We start from the raw sequence: 20,952 nt of genomic DNA on the forward strand, positions 1-20,952 counted from the left end.
TACACAGGTACAGTCATTCACATGTTATTTTGAACAAAGGTACAACAGTACACTTCCTATCAGTACCATGCTTTTGAAGGGCCTGCATTCAGGTTCACTGTTAAAATGAACATGGGTACAGCCATTCACACAAGCACATGTATGAGTGTACAGACATCTGTGCACTGGTACAGCATAATGTCTGAATTAGGCTAATCCTTCTACAAATACGCTGACAAATATTTATATACCGCTTTTCAACAAAAGTTCCCAAAGTGTCACTGTGAACATAACCCCATGAACAGGGATGTGCACAAACAGGTTCGGCCCTCCCTCCCACAGCTCTCCCCCCCACAATGTTCTATTTTGAAGGAGACACGTGGGCTGCAGCATTCCTTCCTGCAGCCCCAATCAGCTTTGGCATGCACATGGCCAGGGTGCATGTGCGCCGGCCATTTGCGTGGTCAGTATACCACACAAATGGCTGGCCCCTGGGCATGTCCATGCTGACACCGATCAGGACTGCAGGAAGGAATGCTGTAGCCCCACTTGTCTCTTTCAAAATGGAGGTGCCCCCCCATGCCGCCCCAGGGACTGCACGAAATGTTGGTTAACATCCCTACCAATGAATACATTCTTTGCATGAAGGGTCATATTATCTGATTTTTAAAAATGCAGAAAATGCAACATCCCCACAAAAGGGGGGGAATTTTGAGAGAACATTCAGCTGCGTCAAATAAGAAGCAAACATGCATTTATAGCGCCATAAACTGATCATATGCAAATACCTTGGTGAATAAATGGATGGAGTTAGACCCAAGGGCCATATAGCCTAGAGCTTTTGACTCACAGTGGCTCTCTCCATGTAGAACTCTTTCCCAGCCCTGCTACCCAAGGTCTTCCTTCAGTGAAGATGTGGCAGAGTCTTATGGAGCTTTAAACATGCAAAGCCAGCACGCTTTGCCACTCAGCAATGACCCAGCTCACAGGCTGGCTCTGTGTCCCAATTCAACATGCCAGAAAGCAAGGAGTGCCTCGCTTTATCTTGGATAGCCGGATCAAAATGGTGCCCCTTTGCCAACACCATTCCCAGCCATCATCAGGCCCCAGCAGCACAATCACACCAGTCCATACTTCACACACCACACCAGTCCATCTGAATCCCTTGCCCCTTGAATCTGGCTCCATGCTACAACAAGGTTGGACTTTCCTTGGGAGGTTATATATTGGTGTGCCATTGATGTTCAACCTCTCCTTCCCAGAGCAGGGGGGCGGGGTAGACACATGTACAGAAAAGAACAATTCAAATAAATGAGGCCAATACCCCAATGGCCATTGAAAGGATTGGGGTAGGTTTTTCTTCCATTGTTGGTTGTGTTAGAAGATGGCTCACAATATTCTGTGGAAAATAATGCAAGTCAATTGTCCACCTTAGTTTATTTCTACTGTAGACTGCTCTCCAAGTCTCTGCAAATCCACAAGTTTGCCACCATATTCCTTACTTAAAATTTTGAAGCTCCTGGGAAAAGAAAAAGTTAACAACACAGTATTAATATAATATGGGACAAAATGTGACAATAAATTATACTTGTAATAAAGAAATGAAGCAAATCCTTCTGAAGGCTTCTGCTGGGACTGTCGCTGAATAAAAGAAACCTTAGTTGATTAATTGTATGAGTTTCAGTTTGAGTAACTGATCAGTTACATTTCAACATACTTGCATATGGGTAAAAACAATAGTTCTGAAGCAAGGAGCATGCTTTCTTTGTGGTAGATTATGTATGCAATTTTGTAGCAGGCATCATTTTAAAAGAGGCACTTCCAGTGTGAGAGGAGGAATGCCCAAGACGGTCCTTGCCAGCTTCATTAAAAAATAGTGGTCCACAAGTTACAAAGCATAATATGGGCGGTGCCAATATGCCCATGCTGCTGTGGATTCCTCGCGAAGTGCTTGCACTTTTGAGAAAGAGCACAAATAATTCAAATAGCACATCCGTACTCTGGAAACTCTAGTTAGATGGGAAATGTTGCTTGACCATCAATGACAGTTATGCTGTGCAACATATATATTATTTTATTTTATTTTTTAATTTGCTACCAGTTTATCAAGAGTAACTTCTTAGACAATTAAATTAAACATTGCAGCCCTGATTTCTGCACTTGGACAAAAGTCCAGGCAATAAGATTATATATACTTTTTTTGTCCCTTTTGTACCAAATTTTAACCTTCTTTCTACTGAAAACTTGTTTCCCATCTTGTGAATACGGAGTCATGTAACAACAACAAATAATAATATACTCAATAAATAAGAATAATTAGGCTGGGATTCAAAGGACTACTTACAGCATGACTGGGGATGCCCAGTGCCTGTTGTCTAATCATGGGTTTCATAGGAATATAGGAAGCTGCCTCAGACCCAGTATTGACACTGACTCTCCAAGGTTTCAGGCAGAAGTCTTTCCCATCCCTACCAGAAGCTGCCAGGGATTGAACCTGGCAATTTGCATGCAAGCAGCTGCTCTGGGGATATCTTACAGCAAACAATGCTCACATATAGTCACCCATCAAAATGCAATCCAAGTTAGCAAAGGGGACAATTCATGTTTTCTACCACAAGACTGGCTTTCCCATGTTGAAAACAGGTTGTTTACCTGTATCAGATGATCCCTGTGGGGTTCCATGGTCACTCACAACTGGGTCTTCTGCACCTGCACAGGGTGCAGTGACTAGCTCCGACATAGGGGTTGAGTGCTAGCGATTACAGTACTTTCTTCAAAACTGCCCAACCAAAGTTGGCCTCAGAAGCTGAGCACAAGTCCACTGTGTACTGTTTAACAAAAGGCAGGTCCAAAGACCAAGTGGCAGCTCTGCAAATGTCAGTCATGCTGATGCCCAACATGTGGGCTGCTGAGGTAGCCACGGCCCTGGTAGAGTGGGCTCTGACCTTGGCAAGAGGCTGGACACCTTGCTTTTTGTAACAGAAGAAAATGAGTTGCACAAGCCAATTCGATAGTCTCTTTCTGGAGGTGGTGGAGCCCTTGTGAGGCCCAGAGGAAGAGACAAACAGCTTATATGAACATCGGAATGCTTTTGTGTGGTCCAGTGTAGGCGGCACCTTCGAACGTCTAAGGCTTGCATGGAGCATGCTCCAAGGGTGTAGATGGATTGAGGAAGAATGTAGGAAGGATAATGTTCTCTGATGTGGGAATCAGAGACAATCTTAGAATGGAAGGCAGGGTCAGGACGAAGAACCACCCTGTCTGGGTAAAATTTGGTATAGGGAGAATGAGCTCTCAAGCAGTGAGTTTGCTGACCCATCTGGCTGAAATGATAGCAACGAGAAAAGCTGTCTTCAGACACAATAGTTTCATCGAGGATGTAAGGAGCGGTTCAAACGGGGCCTCTGTGAGTGTGGATAGTACAAGTGCGAGGCTCTATGGCTCCACTGGCTCCCGAACCAGAGGGTAGAGATTGTTGATCCCCCTCAATAACCAGGGTGGATAAAAACTGACTTGCCATCCCCAGCCAGGGTGGCGAGTGGATATAGCTGTGAGGTGGACTTTAAGGGAAGTATTAGAGAGGCCCAAACCTTTGAGAGAGGTGAGATACAGCAGTATTTGTCAGATAGATGCCTGGAAGGATGCATAAGATAGGAAACCAGGCGCGTAACAATGATAGGGCAAGGGGAGACAGTTGTCTGGGGGCCCCACTGCCTGGAGGGGCACCCCAGGGGCACCTCACATGACTCCCCATTGCCCCCTGCCCAGCCCCAAGGCCCCTCAGCCACTTGCCCTCTTCGCCGTCTCTCCTGCTTGTTCTCCTGGCCGGCAATGGAAGCAGCAGACAAGCTGCCAAGAGCTCCTTTTCTCCCGCCTCTCAGCTGATCGGCGGGTGGGCGGGGCTTCCACGGAGGCCTCCGTGTAGGCCGCAGTGAAGCCTGAACTCGAGTAGGGCCCAAGCCAGCCAGGAAGGAGGAGGCAGCCAGAGTGTTCTCTGCAGCAGAAGACCCCCTGCTGCACTGCTTAACCCAGACCAGCATTTGCCAGGTAGAGTGTGAACTCCTTTTTGTGGTTACCTTTCCCGCCCCCCCCCATATATAGGGATCTGCTTGCCATAGGGCTTGGATATGGGGGGGGGAGGGACTGAGAAGTCTCTGAATATTTATTTTGAAACAGCTTGGAAAATTTGCTGACTTAAAAAAAACTATCTAAAAAGTCCTATAAGTGGCTTGTTTCATGGCAGAAAATTGCAAAAACTTCTGGAACAGTATCTTATTAATTTTATTTATTCATTCATTCATTTATAAATGCACTTATGTTCAAGTTGTTTTGCAGCCCAGAAGGTCTGAGTGAGAACTGTGAAGCATGTCTTGTGCTTTTATTTTATTTTATTTTTCTTGTGTGTGAACTGCTCCCCAATAACTTGCAGGGACTTCAGGGTAAATCTGGCCAACATGTGAATGCAGCACCTCCATTCCAGAGGAGATGTGTCTTAAAGGGCTTTAAAAGCCTCGTGTGAAAAACCTCCTGCAATCAAACTTGACTGAATTTGTTCAGAATTCTGGGAAAACAAACAGAGGCTCACCCTGCATGGTTGAAAGTCTCCTTTGCTAATTAATCTGCAGCGAGGGGCCCATTTTAATAATTCATCTTTCTAGTGTGTTCTAGGCATTAAAAGTAATACAAATGTATAGTACTCAATGTATATCACTATATATTGTGATGTGTGTGTGTGTATTCAGTGAAATGTATTTGCAGGCAGCATACTTATTTTGGAATATCAGACTTAAATCCTTGGGGGCCTGGGGTGTGCGGAGGCCCTGGACTTTGGGGGGGCCCATTTTAAAATCTTGTCTCTGGGCCCACTCCAACCTTGCTACGCCCCTGTAGGAAACGCTTCCACTTGCACTCATAGTCTCTGCTAGTCAAGGCTTTCCTTTCATTCAACAGAATCACATCTCTATATGCCATCAGTGAGAGAGTGTGAAGAGTATGATGCAGGAATAAGCCCCCGACTCTCGTCAGTAGGTTTTCCGCAATGGGAGACAGAGATAATTGTCCTTGGAGAGTCTTAGCAGCTCTGGGAACCAGGGCTGCCTGGGCCACCAAGGGCAGACCAGAATGCACTGACTCTGTTCTTGCAGAATTTCCCCCACTACCTTGGAAATTAGTGGGAGCGGGAGGTGGGGTAGTATAGCCTGTCCTTCCATTGTAACTGGAAGGCATCTCCTAGGGATTTCGTGCCAATGCTTGACCTGGAACATAACAAATTACATTTTGTCTTTTGTTCTGCGGCAAATAAATCAACATTAGGGATACCTCAAGTGTCAAAAACTTCAGAGAGGATGGAGTCATTCAGTTCCCACTCACGGAGGGTCAAAAAAGAGATAGCTCTACTGAGTGAGTTAGCTAGAATATTATTTATTTTATTTATTTATTAAGAGATTTAATATACCGCTCAATCCACAGACTCAGGGTGGTGTACAGACAAAAACAATTATCCTCCCCTTTAATATGGATGGCAATAAGATGGATCTCATGCAGTAGACACCATTCCCACAATTGTAGGGCCAGGTTATTCAGGGATCTCAAGCTGGTCCCTCCTTGATAGTTCAGGTAGGCAATAGCTGTGACGTTACTGAGATTAAACTGGACCACCTGCCCTTTCAGGACAGGAAGGAAGGCCTTAAAAGTGAGGAAAACCACCAATAGCTCTAGGAAGTTAATGTGGAGCTCCTACTGTTGGAGGTTCCACAAGCCCTGCATCCACAGGGGACCACAATGCACTCCACAGCCTTGTAGAGAGGCATCAGTGGTGACTGAGATCGTGGAGGTTGAACATAGAAAGGGGCACCTTGTGACAGGGAGTCAGGCATAGCCCACTAAGTAAGTTCCTGGAGAACAGCATCAGGTATGACTAACCACATCATTTAACTGTCCAGGTTCAGTCTGAAGAAAGAGACCAGCCACGTTTGAAGTCTCATTTGAAGATGGGCGTTGGCCACTGTCATGGTGCATGAGGCCATCATGTCATGCCCCTGTCCTCAGATAGTGAAGGGGAAGAGGACGTTGACAGCCCTCCAGCTGATGCAAGGGTACCTGAAGGGCAGAGCCCAGCTGTCAGTCTACCGGAAATAGCTGAAGCAGGACCAGTTGCAGTCCCAGAACAACCAGAGCAGTCAGAGGTAGCAGTGACGGGGAGTGGAGAGCAGGACCCTGAATTAAACGGGGAGCCCCCTTTGACTCTGCAACAGAAGAGAATGACGAGACACCAACAACAGCAGGAAGTTCTCAGAAGAAGTAAACGCCTCCTTTAAAAGGCAGATAAACCCTGAATCCGTGCCAGCTGAGAGCAATCAAGCCAGGCTATAAATCAAGTCTGCAGGCTGCAGCCAGATGCTGGATAACAACACATGTCTATCGTGCAGCATACACAAGCCCCCAGCCTGAGCAAAGGAGATTCCCAGCCGTGTGTTGGCCTCTGCAACCCAGACTGATTTCCTACTTGAACTCTGTCTCCTTCCGTGCCCTGCTCTGTTCCCTGCTCTGAATGCTGAACAGCTAGACTCCACTGCATCGTCCCTCCTGGGAGTGCCTTACTTTCTTGCTTCGCACTGGCTCTGTGGAATCTAGCCAGAGGAAGCATCCAATGACCATGACCTACCACCTAGACTCCAAAGCTGGGCGGACAGGCTGCTGACACATCAGGCCCAGAAGGCGCTGTATCAAGCGTGCCCTCTGCTGAAGGTTGTACAACCAGGTTGATTTCTCTTTGGTGGTGATAAGTCAGTCATTAAAATACAGAAAAATTGAGACTCTCTGCATGCACAGATGTGCAATCATTGCACCCATATATTTGGTTAAAACTCTGGGGGCAGTATAGAGACCCAAGGGGAGCACCTTGTATTAGTACGTCCATGTACCTAGGCAGAAGTGCAGAAATGGACGGTGGTAGGGCTTTATGGAAATGTGGAAGTATGTGTCCTTTAAGTCAAGGGAGACAAACCACTCCTCTTCCTATAGGAGCAGGCCTGCAGGGATATCATATGGAACTTGCTAGTTCGAACGAACTTGCTCAGTCTCCTTAGGCCCCAAACAGGGCGAAGTCCTCCATCGTGTTTAGGAACCTGGAAATATCTGGAGTAAAAGCCGGAATACATAGAACAGGTTAGAACAGGTTCTATAGGCCCCTTTTGTAGAAGCTCAGAGACATCTTGTTCAAGGGTAGGAGTTGAGTGAGTGTATTTTATTCCCACATAAGTGGGGAGAGTATCAAATTCTGTTGCACCGCCAGAGGCAACTATGCACAACACCCAAGTGTCCGATGTTATATGACATCAGTAAGGGAGGAAGGGAGCAAAGCGGATGGAATCAAGAGGGAAGGACGCAGATACTTCCAGAACCGCTAGGTTAAAAAGCCTGCTTAGGCTGATCCTGTTTAGATTTTTGCTGGTTTCTCTGACTGTGTTGGAAGAGGTGTCTGGAGAACTGTCTGGAGCCTCATCGAAAGTTGCCCCTATCTTGAGAAGGTTTAGGTTGACAGAGTTGCTTGTACCCATAATAGTACCTGTTCTGGAATGCAGCCTGTTGAAGTGGAGCAAAAGTCTTGGCGGTGGACCGAGACCTCTTTAGCTTTTTTTCATTCCCGCCATGGCACGGAAGGAGAGCACACTGGTGTCTCCCTTGCAGGAATGCCTGAGGGTGTCTTAGGAATTGGTAAAGGAGATCTGGAGGCATCATTGTTTAAGCTGAGAGAGAGGGAGAGAAAAAGAGAGAGAGAGAGAGAGATTGAGAGAGAGAGAGAAGCCTTTAAACGTGGTATTGGAAGGTGTGGAGTTAGCTGATCCCAGCAATCTTTCCAGCTCCTGGCTGAGTAGGGGTGACAAAGCAGGAGATTATTTCACAGGAGTATTCCCCTTCCACATTTGTCTAGGAGACAGTTGAGCTGGGGATTGAACAGGTGAGGTAACAATAAACGAAGAAGGTCATGAACGAACCAGTGAAATTCCTTCAGAAGAGGCTTGCGTAGGATCCAGTGGAAAAGCAGCATTGAGGGCATCGTTGACGCTGAAGTTGTCGACATCAGAACAGTTCTCTTTGGTGCCAGAAGCATCCGCACTGGCATCTGTAGCATCTGTAGCGGCACTGCACTGAAGGCATCCTCAGTGGCACTGATGTTGGAGCAGTCCTCGGCGGCAAGGTTGAGGGTGTCAAGATTGAGGTCTTTGATGCCAGAGTGCCTTTTTCCAAAGATCTTCTATCCCCTGATGTCCGGGCGCTGGGCATCGAGGCGTTTGAGATCATAGCTTTAGAAGTCAATGCCTTGGAGCTTGAGTCCTTAGGGGAGTAAGAAGTCCTTGGTTGCACAGAGGATAGTGAAGGAGTCTTAGCTAACAGCAAGACAGATGCCCATCCCAGGTTGATGTCGATGCCATTTTGTGGATGGAGCCCGACATCGAGGATGAACAACGCAAGGCTTCAGGCGTGCTCTCGATATCTGAGGTTGCCAACTTCAAATGCTTTTATGCGTGTGTTCAGAGGAGGGCGAGTGGTCGCTATTGTGTTTATGCTTGCAAGAGCCCTCGCATTCCTTATTCATAGGTTTCTTAAAAATGCCTTCCCCATGCTTATCGGGAGCTGAGCAAGACGACATCAAGGTGGACATCAACATTATTGAAAGGCTAGGAATCAAGGTCCTCGGTGGCTACGGCAGGCTCATCCTCAGAGTCCCAGGACGCAAAATATTTCCATAGAGAGAAGCTGAGTTGGGTTTTTTTTCTTAAACCACAGGCAAACTCGGCAGATGCTGTTGTTGTGGCTATCACCTAGACAGATAAGACAGTCCGCATGGCCATCCAAAGAGGGCACGGTGCCTTTGCATGTAGCACACTGTTTAAAAGTTTTGGGGAAAGACATAATTGAGATCAAAAACAGTCTGGGTCAGCCAAAAAGAGAGAGAGAAGATTTCCAAAACCAGATAATGTCCTTAAAGCAGTCCAAGGTTTGGAGGGGAAAACACCAGAGAATAGTCAGCCAGTCCGAGTCAAAAACGCAGAGAAAAATGGAGAAAATAGAGTAGTCAGAAGCAGTCCAAGTCAAGCCGAAAAATTAGTCAAAGTTTTCTTACTTTCTTCACAGGAATGAAGGGAAAGGAACAGACCTTTCATGAGGCAGCTCAAGTGGTGAATGAGAAGGAACTGAAAAGGGAGACGCTCTACAGTCTGCTTTATAGGCTCCGGTATTCCTATGCCTTAAAGGGACAGAGAGCGCCTAATCAGAGCTATAGATTCCCACGCGGTACTCCTGTGCAGGCGCAGAAGATCCAGTTGTGAGGGACCATGGAGCCCTACAGAGATCATCTAGTTTGGGTCTAAGTATAAAGGAGCAAAAAAAAATCATCTCTTCATTAAGCTTGCAGAGCAGCCATAAATATTCAGACATTAAGCATATCAGTACTTACTTCCTAAAGAGAAGGAATCACAGAACCAACAGTATTGCAAGGAATTTGGTTAGCAACAGGGAAAACACACAATTTACCGAGAATCTGAGGGTGCCATGCAAGAAATACCAAACTTTAGAATTATTTAAACGCTCTTGGAACATACTTTCATTGTCTTTGGGTAGAAAAGTACGTTGTTGTCTCAGAAAAGCTGTGCGGAAAGGGGTAGGAGTACCAGATCTTCCGGAGCCCCCTGGGCGATCGCTCCTCAGTGAAAAAATGTTTGTGGTACCTGAAATCCAACGCAATAAATAAACATCTGAAAACTATTGAAAAGTTCATGAGTGAAGGTTTAAGAAATGCAGCCAGATTTTACAGTCAGCCCAACAGAATACATGGAACCTAATAACTGATGGTAAGGTCTGGGGGGAAGATAGCACTGAAGCAGTGGGAGAATGACATATGAGGGTCCATGTGTACACGAGTCAAAGCTAAAGTACTTGGAGGTAATTGCACATTCATAACGGGATACTGGGGGAAAACACCATAGTCATGACTGCATTTTCCTGCACAGTATAATACAAGCCACACCCTGGCTTGAAAATTCTTCTTGTCCCAAAAATTCTCCGCAAACAGTAATATCTAGTAAGTTTGGGTTGCCCTGACAATCATGATGATGATGGTGAAGAGGATGATGACAATATTGATGTAAGATTTGCAGAATGTATCATACACAGAACCTAGAGGTAACATGGTTCCTAATCAGAGTATTTCAATTTTATATGCATGCCATTATTTAAAAAAACCAAAATAAAACACCTATATCCTGTTTCTCCATGCCCTCAAGGTGGTTTACAAAGCCAGTGGTTGTGGAATATCAATTCTCTGATTTTGGACAATCACTAAGGATCCTATACAGACTTACTTGAGAATAAGCCCTATTAAAGACACTCACTTCTGAGCAACATGTATTGAATAGGATTCAAAAGTTTGAAGCCTACTCTGAGAAGAGCAGGAGCAGCTTCAGGAGGTGAGCAAGCTTTTTCTAATCAACAACATCTAGCCTTTCCCCCCTTTAAACTAACAGGAGGAGGGGAGATTTTGAGGGGCTGGTTTCTCTTCAAACCAGCCCCTCAAAATCTCCCCTCCAACGTGCACCACGACAGCTGTCTCCTCCCCAGCACTGCCCAAGAGCCTATCTAGACACTGCGTGATGTCTGCAACATTTGCACCAGGCAGGCAAGTCACCGTGCGGTCAACACACACAGTGTGTGTTATTTGCCAGGGGCTATCCTCTTCCATGGATAATAAGCCCATATCCTCTCATACAGGGGATACTCCTCCAGAGGGTGGGGGCCTCCTTGTAGTGGGTGATTCGATCATTAGAGGTATAGAAAGATGGGTTTGTGACCCGTGTGTTGACCGCACGGTGACTTGCCTGCCTGGTGCAAAGGTTGCAGACATCACGCAGTGTCTAGATAGGCTCTTGGGCAGTGCTGGGGAGGAGACAGCTGTCATGGTGCACGTTGGCACCAACAATGTGGGGAAATGTAGTCAGGAGATCCTGGAAGCCAAATTTAGGCTGATAGGTAGTGTTTTGAAGTCTAGGGAGAGGCAGGGCAGTAATAATGGGTAACTTACCCACATATAGACTGGGTAAATTCACAGTCAGGTAATGACAAAGAGGCCAAATTTCTAGATACGCTGAATGACTGTGCCCTAGAACAGTTGGACTTGGAACCAACCAGAAGGAAGGCGACCTTGGGCTTAATCCTGAGTGGCACCCAGGACCTGGTGCGGGATGTCACTGTCATCAACCTCTTAGGGAACAGTGACCATAGTGCGATCAAATTCAGCATGCATATGGGGAGAGAATCACCAAAGAAGTCTAACACAGAGACTTTGAATTTCAGAAGAGGAAACTTCTCCAAAACGAGGAGCATGGTGAAAAGAAAGCTGAAAGGGAAAATCAGGAGAGTCACTTCGCTCCAGAATGCATGGAGTTTACTCAAAACCACAATACTAGAAGCTCAGTTATATTGTATACCCAAAAGGAGGAAAGGTACCACTAAGTCCAGGAGGATACCAGCATGGCTAACAGGTAACATCAAGGAAGCCATAAAAGGGAAGAAGACTTCCTTCCAAAATTGGAAGGCCTGCCCAAATGAAGAGAACAGAAAGGAACACAAACTCTGGTAAAAGAAATGCAAGGTGACAATAAGGGAGGTGAAAGGAGAGTTTGAGGAACATTTAGCTAAAAGCATCAAGGGGAATAACAAAAACTTCTTTAAAAACATCAGAAGCAGGAAACTTGCCAGGGAGGCGGTTGGACCGTTGGATAACGAGCGAGTGAAAGGGATTATTAAGAAGGATATGGAGGTTGCAGAGAAGCTAAATGAGTTCTTTGAGTCTGTCTTCATGGCAGAGGATACTGAGCATATACCTGTTCCTGAAACAGGCTTTTCAGGGATAGAGGCTAAAGAACTGAGTCAGATAGCAGTGACAAGAGATGTCACTGATGTTCTAAACTGTCTGGAAAAACTGAAAATTAGCAAATCGCCAGGGCCAGATGGCATCCATCCAAGAGTCCTCAAAGGACTCAAATGTGAGATTGCTGACCTCCTTGCTAAAATATATAACTTATCCCTGCAATCGGGCTCTGTACTGGAGTACTGGAAAATAGCAAATGTAACACCAATTTTAAGAAGGGATCCAGGGGTGATCCGGGAAATTACAGGCCAGTTAGCTTAATGTCCGTTCCAGGGAAATTGATGGAAAGCATCCTCAAGGATAAAATTGTAAAGCACATAGAAGAACAGGCCCTGCTGAAGGAGAACCAGCATGGCTTCTGCAAAAGTAAATCTTGCCTCACAAACCTTTTGAAGTTCTCTGAGAGTGTCAACAAGTATGTGGATCAAGGTGATCCAGTTGACATAGTCTACCTGGACTTCCAAAAAGCTTTCGACAAAGTTCCTCATCAAAGACTCCTGAGGAAACTTAGCAGTCATGGGATAAGGGGACAAGTACATGTGTGGATTGCTAACTGGTTGAAGGACAGGAAACAGAGGGTAGTTATACATGGAGAGTTTTCACAATGGAGGGAAGTAAGAAGTGGGGTCCCCCAGGAATCTCTACTGGGATCAGGGCTTTTTAATTTATTTATAAATGATCTAGAAGTAGGGGTAAGCAGCAAAGTGGCCATATCTGCAGATGATACCAAACTCTTTTGGGTAGTGAAATCCCAAATAGATTGTGAGGTGCTCCAAAAGGATCTCTCCAAACTGGGTGAGTGGGCGACAAAATGGCAAATGCGGTTCAGTGTTGGCAAGTGTAAAGTAATGAAAATTGGGACGAAAAATCCCATATTCAGGTATACGTTGATGGGATCAGAGCGGTCGGTGACTGACCAGGAGAGGGATCTTGGGGTCGTGGGGACAGCTCGTTGAAAGTATTGACTCAATGTGTGGCAGGTGTGAAAAAGGCCAATTCCATGCTAGGGATCATTAGGAAGGGGATTGAAACTAAAACTGGTAATATTAAAATGCCCTTATACAAATCTATGGTGGTGTCACACCTGGAGATCTGTGTACAATTCTGGTCACCACATCTAAAGAAGGACATTGTTGAACTGGAAAAGGTGCAGAAGAGGGCCATCAAGATGATCAGGGGCCTAGAGCACCTTTCTTATGAGGAAAGGCTATAACACCTGGTGCTATTTAGTTTAGAAAAAAGAGCACTGCAGGGAGAAATGATAGAGGTCTATAAAAACATGCATGGTGTGGAGAAAGTGGATAGAGAGAAATTCTTCTCCCTCTGACATAACACTAGAACCAGGGGCCATCCCATGAAATTGATTGCCAGGAAATTTAGGACCAAGAAACAGAAGTATTTTTTCATACAACTTGTGGAATTATCTGCCACAAGATGTAGTGACAGCCAACAACCTGGAAGGCTTTAAGAGGGGTTTGGATAACTTCATGGAGGAGAGGTCTATCAACGGCTACTAGTCGGAGGGCTATAGGCCACCTCTAGCCCCAAAGGCAGGATGCCTCTGAATACCAGTTGCAGGGGAGTAATGGCAGGAGAGAGGGCATGCCCTCGACACCTGCCTGTAGGCTTCCAGGGACATCTGGTGGGCCACTGTGTGAAACAGGATGCTGGACTAGATGGGCCTTGGGCCTGATCCAGCAGGGCTGTTCTTATGTTCTTAAAATAGTCATGATGTTATTAGGTTGTTATTTTAGGACCAACTGAAATATCACAAGATAGTCTGTAAGCTTCTGAATTCTCCATATGTCTTCTTTAGGTTGGATGTTAAGCAAAATAGTAGTGGGTTGGGGAATAAAAAGTGTGGCATGAGGAAAAGCCCCCGCAAAGTCTGCAGTTTGTTAACAGTCTTGAGATGGAGTGCAGAATCTTTTCTGCTAACAATTATGTATTGGAGAATCTGAGATATTTTAAAAAACAGATGCATGCGATTAGATAATCAAAAGGTTGCACAGACTCAGATGCTTTTACTGCAGTATTGGTTTAACTTTGCTTCATCCATCAACAATGCTGGATTACTCTTGCGATCACCATATAGTCTTTGGACTCTGGCCACTGGACTTTCATACTTACTGTCTTAAAACACTTTATCTTAATATTTGCACTGCAGCCTCTTCTGTTTGTAAGGCTTGTGGAAATAAATACAATTTTAAGAGAACAGAAATGGCTGTTCCCCAATAGACCAATACCTATGCTTTTTGTAGAATTGTGCTATATGGCAGCAATCCTATGCACACTTACCAAGGAACAACTACATCCATAACTGTATCTCTCTAGCCACAGAATCGAATGAGAAAGCTGACCTGTATAAACTGATGATGCTAATGATTTTTTCTCTAGATCTTCTTGAATCTTCAAGAGTACTCTTTCCTGCTGGATTGCTTCTAGATACTTGTTATATGTCCAGGAAATCTGACAGAGACATTTAAAAAACATCAAAAGAGAAATTAGTTCCTGTATTCAGTTTTTGGTGGGATATGATCCATGTCATCAAAATGCTCTGAGGAAAGGGTTCCTAAATGTTTTGAGAACACCTGCTTTAAGATAATATCAGCATTTTCACTCTGGAAAGTTTTTGAAAAGAAGAGACTTTACCCTTGAAAGCTTGAAACAATAAACAGGTTGTTCTAGTAAAAACTAATCAGCCTACTTTCCTTTCACCGTCTCTACATCTGGACTAAATTTGGTGCAAACTGAGATCCACAAGTTAGATCTCTTGCACCTCAAATGTTCATCTGTCTCCCATCTTGGATTGGGGTGGATGTCATCATTACAAACTGCACCACTGAGGTGTCCCTGTGTGTCGCTCAGTACAGCTGTTCCAAATTTGGTTCAAATCGGTTAGACAGTCCTCAGGTTAGCGCACTTGTGCCTCAAAAGTTTATGCATCCACCATCTTGGATCGGAGTGGGTAACATCATCACAAACTACACCATTGGGCATCCCTATGTGTCCATTCAGCTGTAGCAAATTTGGTTCAAGTTGTTTAGACCAGGGATTCTCAACCTTGGGTCCCCAGATGTTGTTGAACTTCAACTCCCATAATCCCCAACCAAAGGCCACTGGGGTTGGGGATTATGAGAGTTGAAATCCAGTAACATCTGGGGACCCAACGTTGAGAATCCCTGGTTTAGACTGTCCACAAGTTAGTGCAATCGCTCCTCCAAAGTTTACGTGTCCACCATCTTGGACTGGGGTGTATGACATCATCACAATCTTCACTGTTGAGGCATCCCTATGTGTCCCTACAACTATACTCGATTTGGTTCATATTGGTCCAGGAATTGCTAAGTTGATAGGGGGAGACATGCTGCCGGACACACTGACCGGACACACACACACACACACACACACACACACACAATGCTGGGTGATCTCATAAGCCTACTGGAAAGTAAGCTGAAAAGAGTAATAAGAACATTACAGTACCACTGGCAAAAGAGCCAAAACCTAACAGTTCCTCCCATTATGGTGCCCTAATTTCAACTGGAACACAGAATATAAGGAGCTGCTATGTCAGATCATTGGTCCATCATGCTCCGTATTGTCTACATTGACTGGCAGTGGCTCTCCAGGGGTTCAGAGTCCTTTCCAGCCCTACCTGAAGGGAGTGTAACTGGGACCTCCTGTATGAAAGCAGATGCTCTACCATTAAGCTATGGTCTCATCCCCTAAGGGGAATATCTTATAACAAATAGTGCCCACATGTAGTCATCCATCCAAATGCAAACCAAAGCAGACCCTGTTTGGCAAAAGGGACAATTCATGCTCACTACTGCAAGACCAGCTCTCCCCTCTCCCTCAGCAAGACCCATATGATCCATGCATTCAAGCCATCCATGTTCAGTCTGCTTTGGTCATCCCTTATTGCATGGCTGGTGGAGACAACAGCAGTACCAGAATAGACTTCACTTGTACACACAGTCTGATGGAATATCAATATGGTGGGTGTCCCATAGAGCCCTGTCTCTTTTCTGAACTTCTGGTTTGGTACCAAGGAGCCGAAGGGCAAGCGAGTGAGTTCTCACATAGAAGCAGCTCAGAAACCTACTAAGGGCATAGCTACTCCCATTCATTTCAACAAGGCCAGCACAGGAGAACTTCCAAGTGGTTTGCATTCCCCAGGTCATTTATCTTGACTCAGATCGAGGCCTCCTATGAAATGAAAATAGAAATCTTCCCTCCAGCATCTACCTTGAATGTGGCTTTGCAAGAAAACACCAACAAAGGTCTTGATCAGGTGTGCCAAGCTAAAATGGGCTAGAGGGACAGACTCCCAACCAGGAGGCCATACCCATAGTTTTTCTCTAACAGTTGTAAGATCCACTTGAATTTGACGATAAACCATCAATTCCACCTCAATTATGCACTAAAACTGGGAAAATGAAATATTGATTCCCTGCTCATTAACGCTGTGGTGATTAGATATTATCTAAACACAAATAATGCCGTGCTGTAGCATGCTGCTAACAGCTTTTAGTAATAGCTGCTCCTTTGCCTATCAGCATCCTAACCCTAAAAATGGTTCAGTAACATACAGAAAGTCCCCAACTTATAAACAGCTTGTGTTCCCAAAGTTCATTTGTAAGTTAGATGTTCATAACTTGGAACACTTATAGTTTTCAAGAGTGATGGCTGGTTTGAATGTGCAGGTTGTCATTTGTAAGCTGGGGGTCCCTTAATGTAATATATTAAGGAGCTGTATTTGTGAGTTTAGGTGTTTGTAACTCAGGAAGTGCCTATAAGTGGAATTGGGTACAGGGGCCACACACCACATTGAGGACTCCCAAAGGGCCTGATAAGAGACCCATTCATAAGAGCTTGTATGGATGTTGTTAGGCCAAAGAGCATTTAAATGAAGGTCTATTAAAAGTATGGCAATCCTGCAACTCAGATTTCCATATTCCAGATGGAACATAGGAAGCTGCTGTATACTGAGTCAGACCACAGGTCCATCTAGCTCAGTATTGTCTTCACAGACCGGCAGCGGCTTCTCCAAGGTTGCAGGCAGGAGTCTCTCGCAGCCCTATCTTGGAGATCCCAAGGAGGGAACTTGGAACCTTCTGGATGGCAAAAAAGACATGTTGAGTGATTACTTCTGTCGCCTCTAACTTTACCATCTTTCAGATTTGAAATATTATAATTTGCAGAGTGCTTTCTATGCCCTTTGTCTTCACTCCTGCTAACTGGGCAAAGAGGCACCTTTTAAAGTGGTGATTCTCTTATATTTAGCAGGGGGAGAACAACTGTCCCTATCCAACCCCAGCACAGCATCCCTCCAGTGGCTGTTGCTGAGGTCCACCTTATGTTTCTTTTTAGACTGTGAACCCTATTGGGACAGGAAACCAGCTTATTTTATTATTTAGTGGTACAACATCTGCTTTGTGTGCAAAAGGTCCCAGGTTCAATCCCTGACATCTCCAGGTAGGGCTGGGAAAGAGTCCTGCCTGAAACTTTGAAGAAGCCACTGCCAGTCAGTGTAGAGCAGGGCTTCCCAACCAGTGGTACTCCAGATCTTCCTGAACTTCAACTGCCACCATCCACAGCCACAATAAATTGTAGCTGGGGGTGATGGGAGTTGTAGTTTAGCAACATCTGGAGTACCATGAGTTGGGAACCCCTGGTGTAGACAATACTAAGCTAGATGGACCAATGGTCTGACTTGGTATAAGGCAGCTTCCCACAATATATAAATATTGATAGTAGTAGCAGCAGCAGTGAATTCTGGGCAATACACTACCATTGCAAAGGAGAAACATCTATGACCTTGTGGGTGGTGAGAATGGTGGTTTACTGGGCAACATAACCAAAAAGAAAGGCCCTTCCCCTTAGGAGCTTCCCATCCAAATTTTGGCAGTGGCAAAGGCATAGGGAAAGGAAGGAAGGAAGGGGTGCAAGATACATGGGTTAACAACTTGGAACCTTCTGGATGGCAAAAAAGACATGTTGAGTGATTACTTCTGTCGCCTCTTTTTTAACTGTTCAATCATGGAAATTGACTTTACTGTCAATTTACACTTTGAGCTGCCCCAGTAGAATCATTTCGGCAGGGGCAAATGGGCACTAAATGGAGAAAGTCAGGTCTTACCTGCCCCTCCAAGGCTCCTCCACCCACCACCCACACACCATGCCATGGCGCTGTCAGGATTAAACACTGCATGGGTGGTTGCAGGGCTCCTCCCAGCAGCCCATGCGAGTCGTCAGCATGGAAATGGCATCTGAGCATGTGCGGGCACCATCTTGAGTGGTCAGCATGGAGGGTCAGGTAAGATCTGCCTTCGTCCTTTTAAAGCGCCCACTCTCTGCCCCACCCCCGGGATGTGCACGAAATCCTTTGTGCACATCCCTACCTGTAAATCAAGTCTAGTAAATTCAACAACTTCACTGATACAGAACTATGGGAACTGCTGCCATTAGGAATCAGAAGAGGAATTAACTGGCACACCCACATTTACTGCCTGTATATAAATATTAGGCTACCAATTCCAGTTTGAGCCTACTGTCCTTGTAGCACCAAGAAGAAAACCACTCCTGCTCCAGAAATGATCAATACATAGTCAGTGTTTTGTTATTCACCTGACGGCCAAATCCAGAAAAACTTGGTGTAGATGAAAGTTCACCTTTGCTCACTTTACTCTCACTATCTGGACTACCTGTTCTCTTCGGAGATGTGGTAGCTTTCTTCCTTTGGAGCTAGCAATAAAAATAAACTTTGGTTAATCTCAGTCAAAGTGGGTTGAAGAATAAGAAATTTGATATGAAGTTTCAAGAGATTTTTACCATGCCATTTTATACCCCTTTGCAGTTTGTTTCCTTAATATAATCACTAAGATCAGTCAAGATCAATTTCTCAATGCCACCTTCTGTTTGGACAGCTAGAAGCTGTGTTCTTCTGCTTCACCCTCAAGTTTCAATTGCTCAAGTCTGAACAGAGCCAAATAAGATGTGAAGTGAGAGTTCCATGATAGGAATTCTGGACCTCTTTTTTCTTTTTAAACAAGAAGTTCTAGTAATAACTAATCTGCCTACTTTCCTTTCACAATAATCCTAATTGATAATTACCATCTTCACAATTAGCTCACTTGCATCTCAAACGTTCAGGTGTCCACCATCTTGAATTGGGTGGATGACATAATCACAAACTATGCTGTTGAGGTGTCCCTATGTATCCCTACAGCTGTAGCAAATTTGGTCCAAATCAGGTGGTTCAAACTTTAATCCACTTGCACCTTAAACGTTCAGATATCCACCATCTTGAATTGGGGTGGATGACATCATCACAAACTATGCCATTGAGATGTCCCTATGCGTCCCTGCCACTGTACCAAATTTGATTAAAATTGGTCCAGGCATTGCAAAGTTGATAGAGGGGGAGACAGACAGACAGATACACACACATATTGCTGGATCATTTCATAAGTTTAATTTCCTTAAGGAAAGTAGGCTAAAAAACAGTCATGGCCGGAGACAGCAATTTGGTCTGGTGGCACGGTGCAGGAGAAGAAGGTTTAAACTTTTGCCCCCAGCCAGTTCTCCAACCTAAATGCCCCTCCCCACAACTGCCATTAGCTGCAAAAGGGGGAACTTACTAGCATGAGTTTATTTCCTTATGTTTTGCCCTTTATGTTTAAGAGCAGCTACAGGTATCTCAGAACTTCATAAGGGACCTGAATGAAAATCTACACAATGGGAATGCAGATCAGAAATAGCATTCTCATGTTGTACAACCACACAAGGCTGTACACACATGCAGAAATGCCACGATTTTATTCATCCTCCTTTCCACAGCAGGGAGGACTCAGCCTCCATCACCAAGACCACCACTGGGGGAGGGACTAGACTCAAAGACAATGAGGCTGGTTTCATGAGCAGCCAAGCCTGGGCTTGACTGCCCATGAGAACTGCCAGGATCCACACGGATCCCAATGCTTAGCCCAGCGCCAAAGCCCAGCTCTTAGCTGAGGTTAAGGGTGCAAGCACACTCTTAACTCAGCCCCAGGATCGTGTGTCAACACAAGCTGCTTGCAGCTCATGCTAACATAGAGACAGGCGCCTAGATTGCCTGTCCCCTGGGGGAATCCCCCAGTGCACTGCATTCGGCGCACAGTGTACTGTGGGATTTGTGGAGGCTGGGACAAGTCCCAGCCTCTGTTTACCTGCGCTGCCAGGAGCAGAGCTGGTCATGCAGGTGTGTGGCTTGTGCGCTGCTGGGGCTTGGAATGGTCCTTTGGGGGAAGGTAGGTCGAACTCTGCCTTCCCCACACTCCCTTGCCTGCCCGGTAATGTTGCTTTGAAAAACTCAGACTCTTTTGGGTCCCAAGGCAACACGTCTTCCTGCTCCAGGCTGAGCGGGGACCTCCACCAAGGCAGGGATCTGGGAGGGCACAGACCTTGGACAGCTCCAAGGAAAAGGAGTTCAGGAGTTCAGACAGCTTTAAGCAGGAAAGCAAGAATAGTGAATACAACAGCAGACATGGATGTTGCTCCAGTGGGTGCTTGTCTGCATTTTTTATAGCTACTAACCAGGTACCGTGGACTGGCCCCACCTCTTCCTCAGGGAAGGTGTTGTTGTTTAAAGGGGCCTTGCCTGATTTTCTATGTGCCGGTTTTGACAACACTGGGGAACCTCTACCTAGGCTAGCAGGTGCTCGAGGGACTTCTCAAAGTCAGAGGATGAAAGCAAGTCTGTGACCTTGGGTCATGGTGGGAGTGTTGGTTCTGGTTTCCCTGATTCTCCTGGTGTGGGGAATCAGTGGTGCAGTTTCACCGAGGAGCTGGGTTGTAAGGTCTTATCATCTTATCCCCTGAATTGGGGTGGGTGGGGAGATAAAATAATGTCTGTCTCACCCCTCAGTTGGGGTGTGTGTGTCCAAGATCTGGGGTCATAACAGCAGTGTGGAGGAGGGATCTGCGGCTCCTTTTGTTTATTTTATTACATTTTTATACCACCAATGTTTACAAAACTCATGGAGGTTTGTGGTAAGGCT

At 45.4% G+C, this 20,952-nt stretch overlaps 1 protein-coding gene and 1 long non-coding RNA gene across 5 annotated transcripts in view; one reads left to right on the top strand and one right to left on the bottom strand.

The window, feature by feature from the left end:
• Window positions 1–571: 571 nt before the first annotated feature.
• RGS22 (regulator of G protein signaling 22) overlaps window positions 572–20,952 on the bottom strand; it is a 128,649-nt gene continuing 108,268 nt past the window's right edge. Inside the window, exons 25-28 of one of the 2 annotated variants that reach the window (XM_053250539.1) lie at window positions 18,542–18,658; window positions 14,269–14,377; window positions 9,585–9,710; window positions 572–1,498 (exon numbers count right to left, since the gene is read on the bottom strand). In XM_053250539.1, coding sequence (XP_053106514.1) covers window positions 1,482–1,498; window positions 9,585–9,710; window positions 14,269–14,377; window positions 18,542–18,658 — 369 coding nt within the window. In that variant the 3' untranslated portion in view covers window positions 572–1,481. Of the gene's footprint in view, window positions 1,499–9,178; window positions 9,350–9,584; window positions 9,711–14,268; window positions 14,378–18,541; window positions 18,659–20,952 lie in introns of those variants that run through there. The other variant, XM_053250540.1, reaches the window with a different exon arrangement.
• LOC128325099 (uncharacterized) lies at window positions 3,883–14,588 on the top strand. 3 transcript variants are annotated; one of them, XR_008307258.1, is made up of 5 exons: window positions 3,883–4,026; window positions 5,922–6,726; window positions 9,118–9,833; window positions 10,266–10,448; window positions 11,332–11,622. It is a non-coding gene; the product is annotated as an uncharacterized LOC128325099 (long non-coding RNA). The 3 variants fall into 3 exon arrangements; XR_008307259.1 differs by lacking the exons at window positions 10,266–10,448; window positions 11,332–11,622 and adding an exon at window positions 14,306–14,588; XR_008307260.1 differs by lacking the exons at window positions 9,118–9,833; window positions 10,266–10,448; window positions 11,332–11,622 and adding an exon at window positions 14,306–14,588.

Source organism: Hemicordylus capensis, chromosome 4 (assembly GCF_027244095.1).
Source record: "Hemicordylus capensis ecotype Gifberg chromosome 4, rHemCap1.1.pri, whole genome shotgun sequence".
Classification (NCBI taxonomy): Eukaryota; Metazoa; Chordata; class Lepidosauria; order Squamata; family Cordylidae; genus Hemicordylus; species Hemicordylus capensis.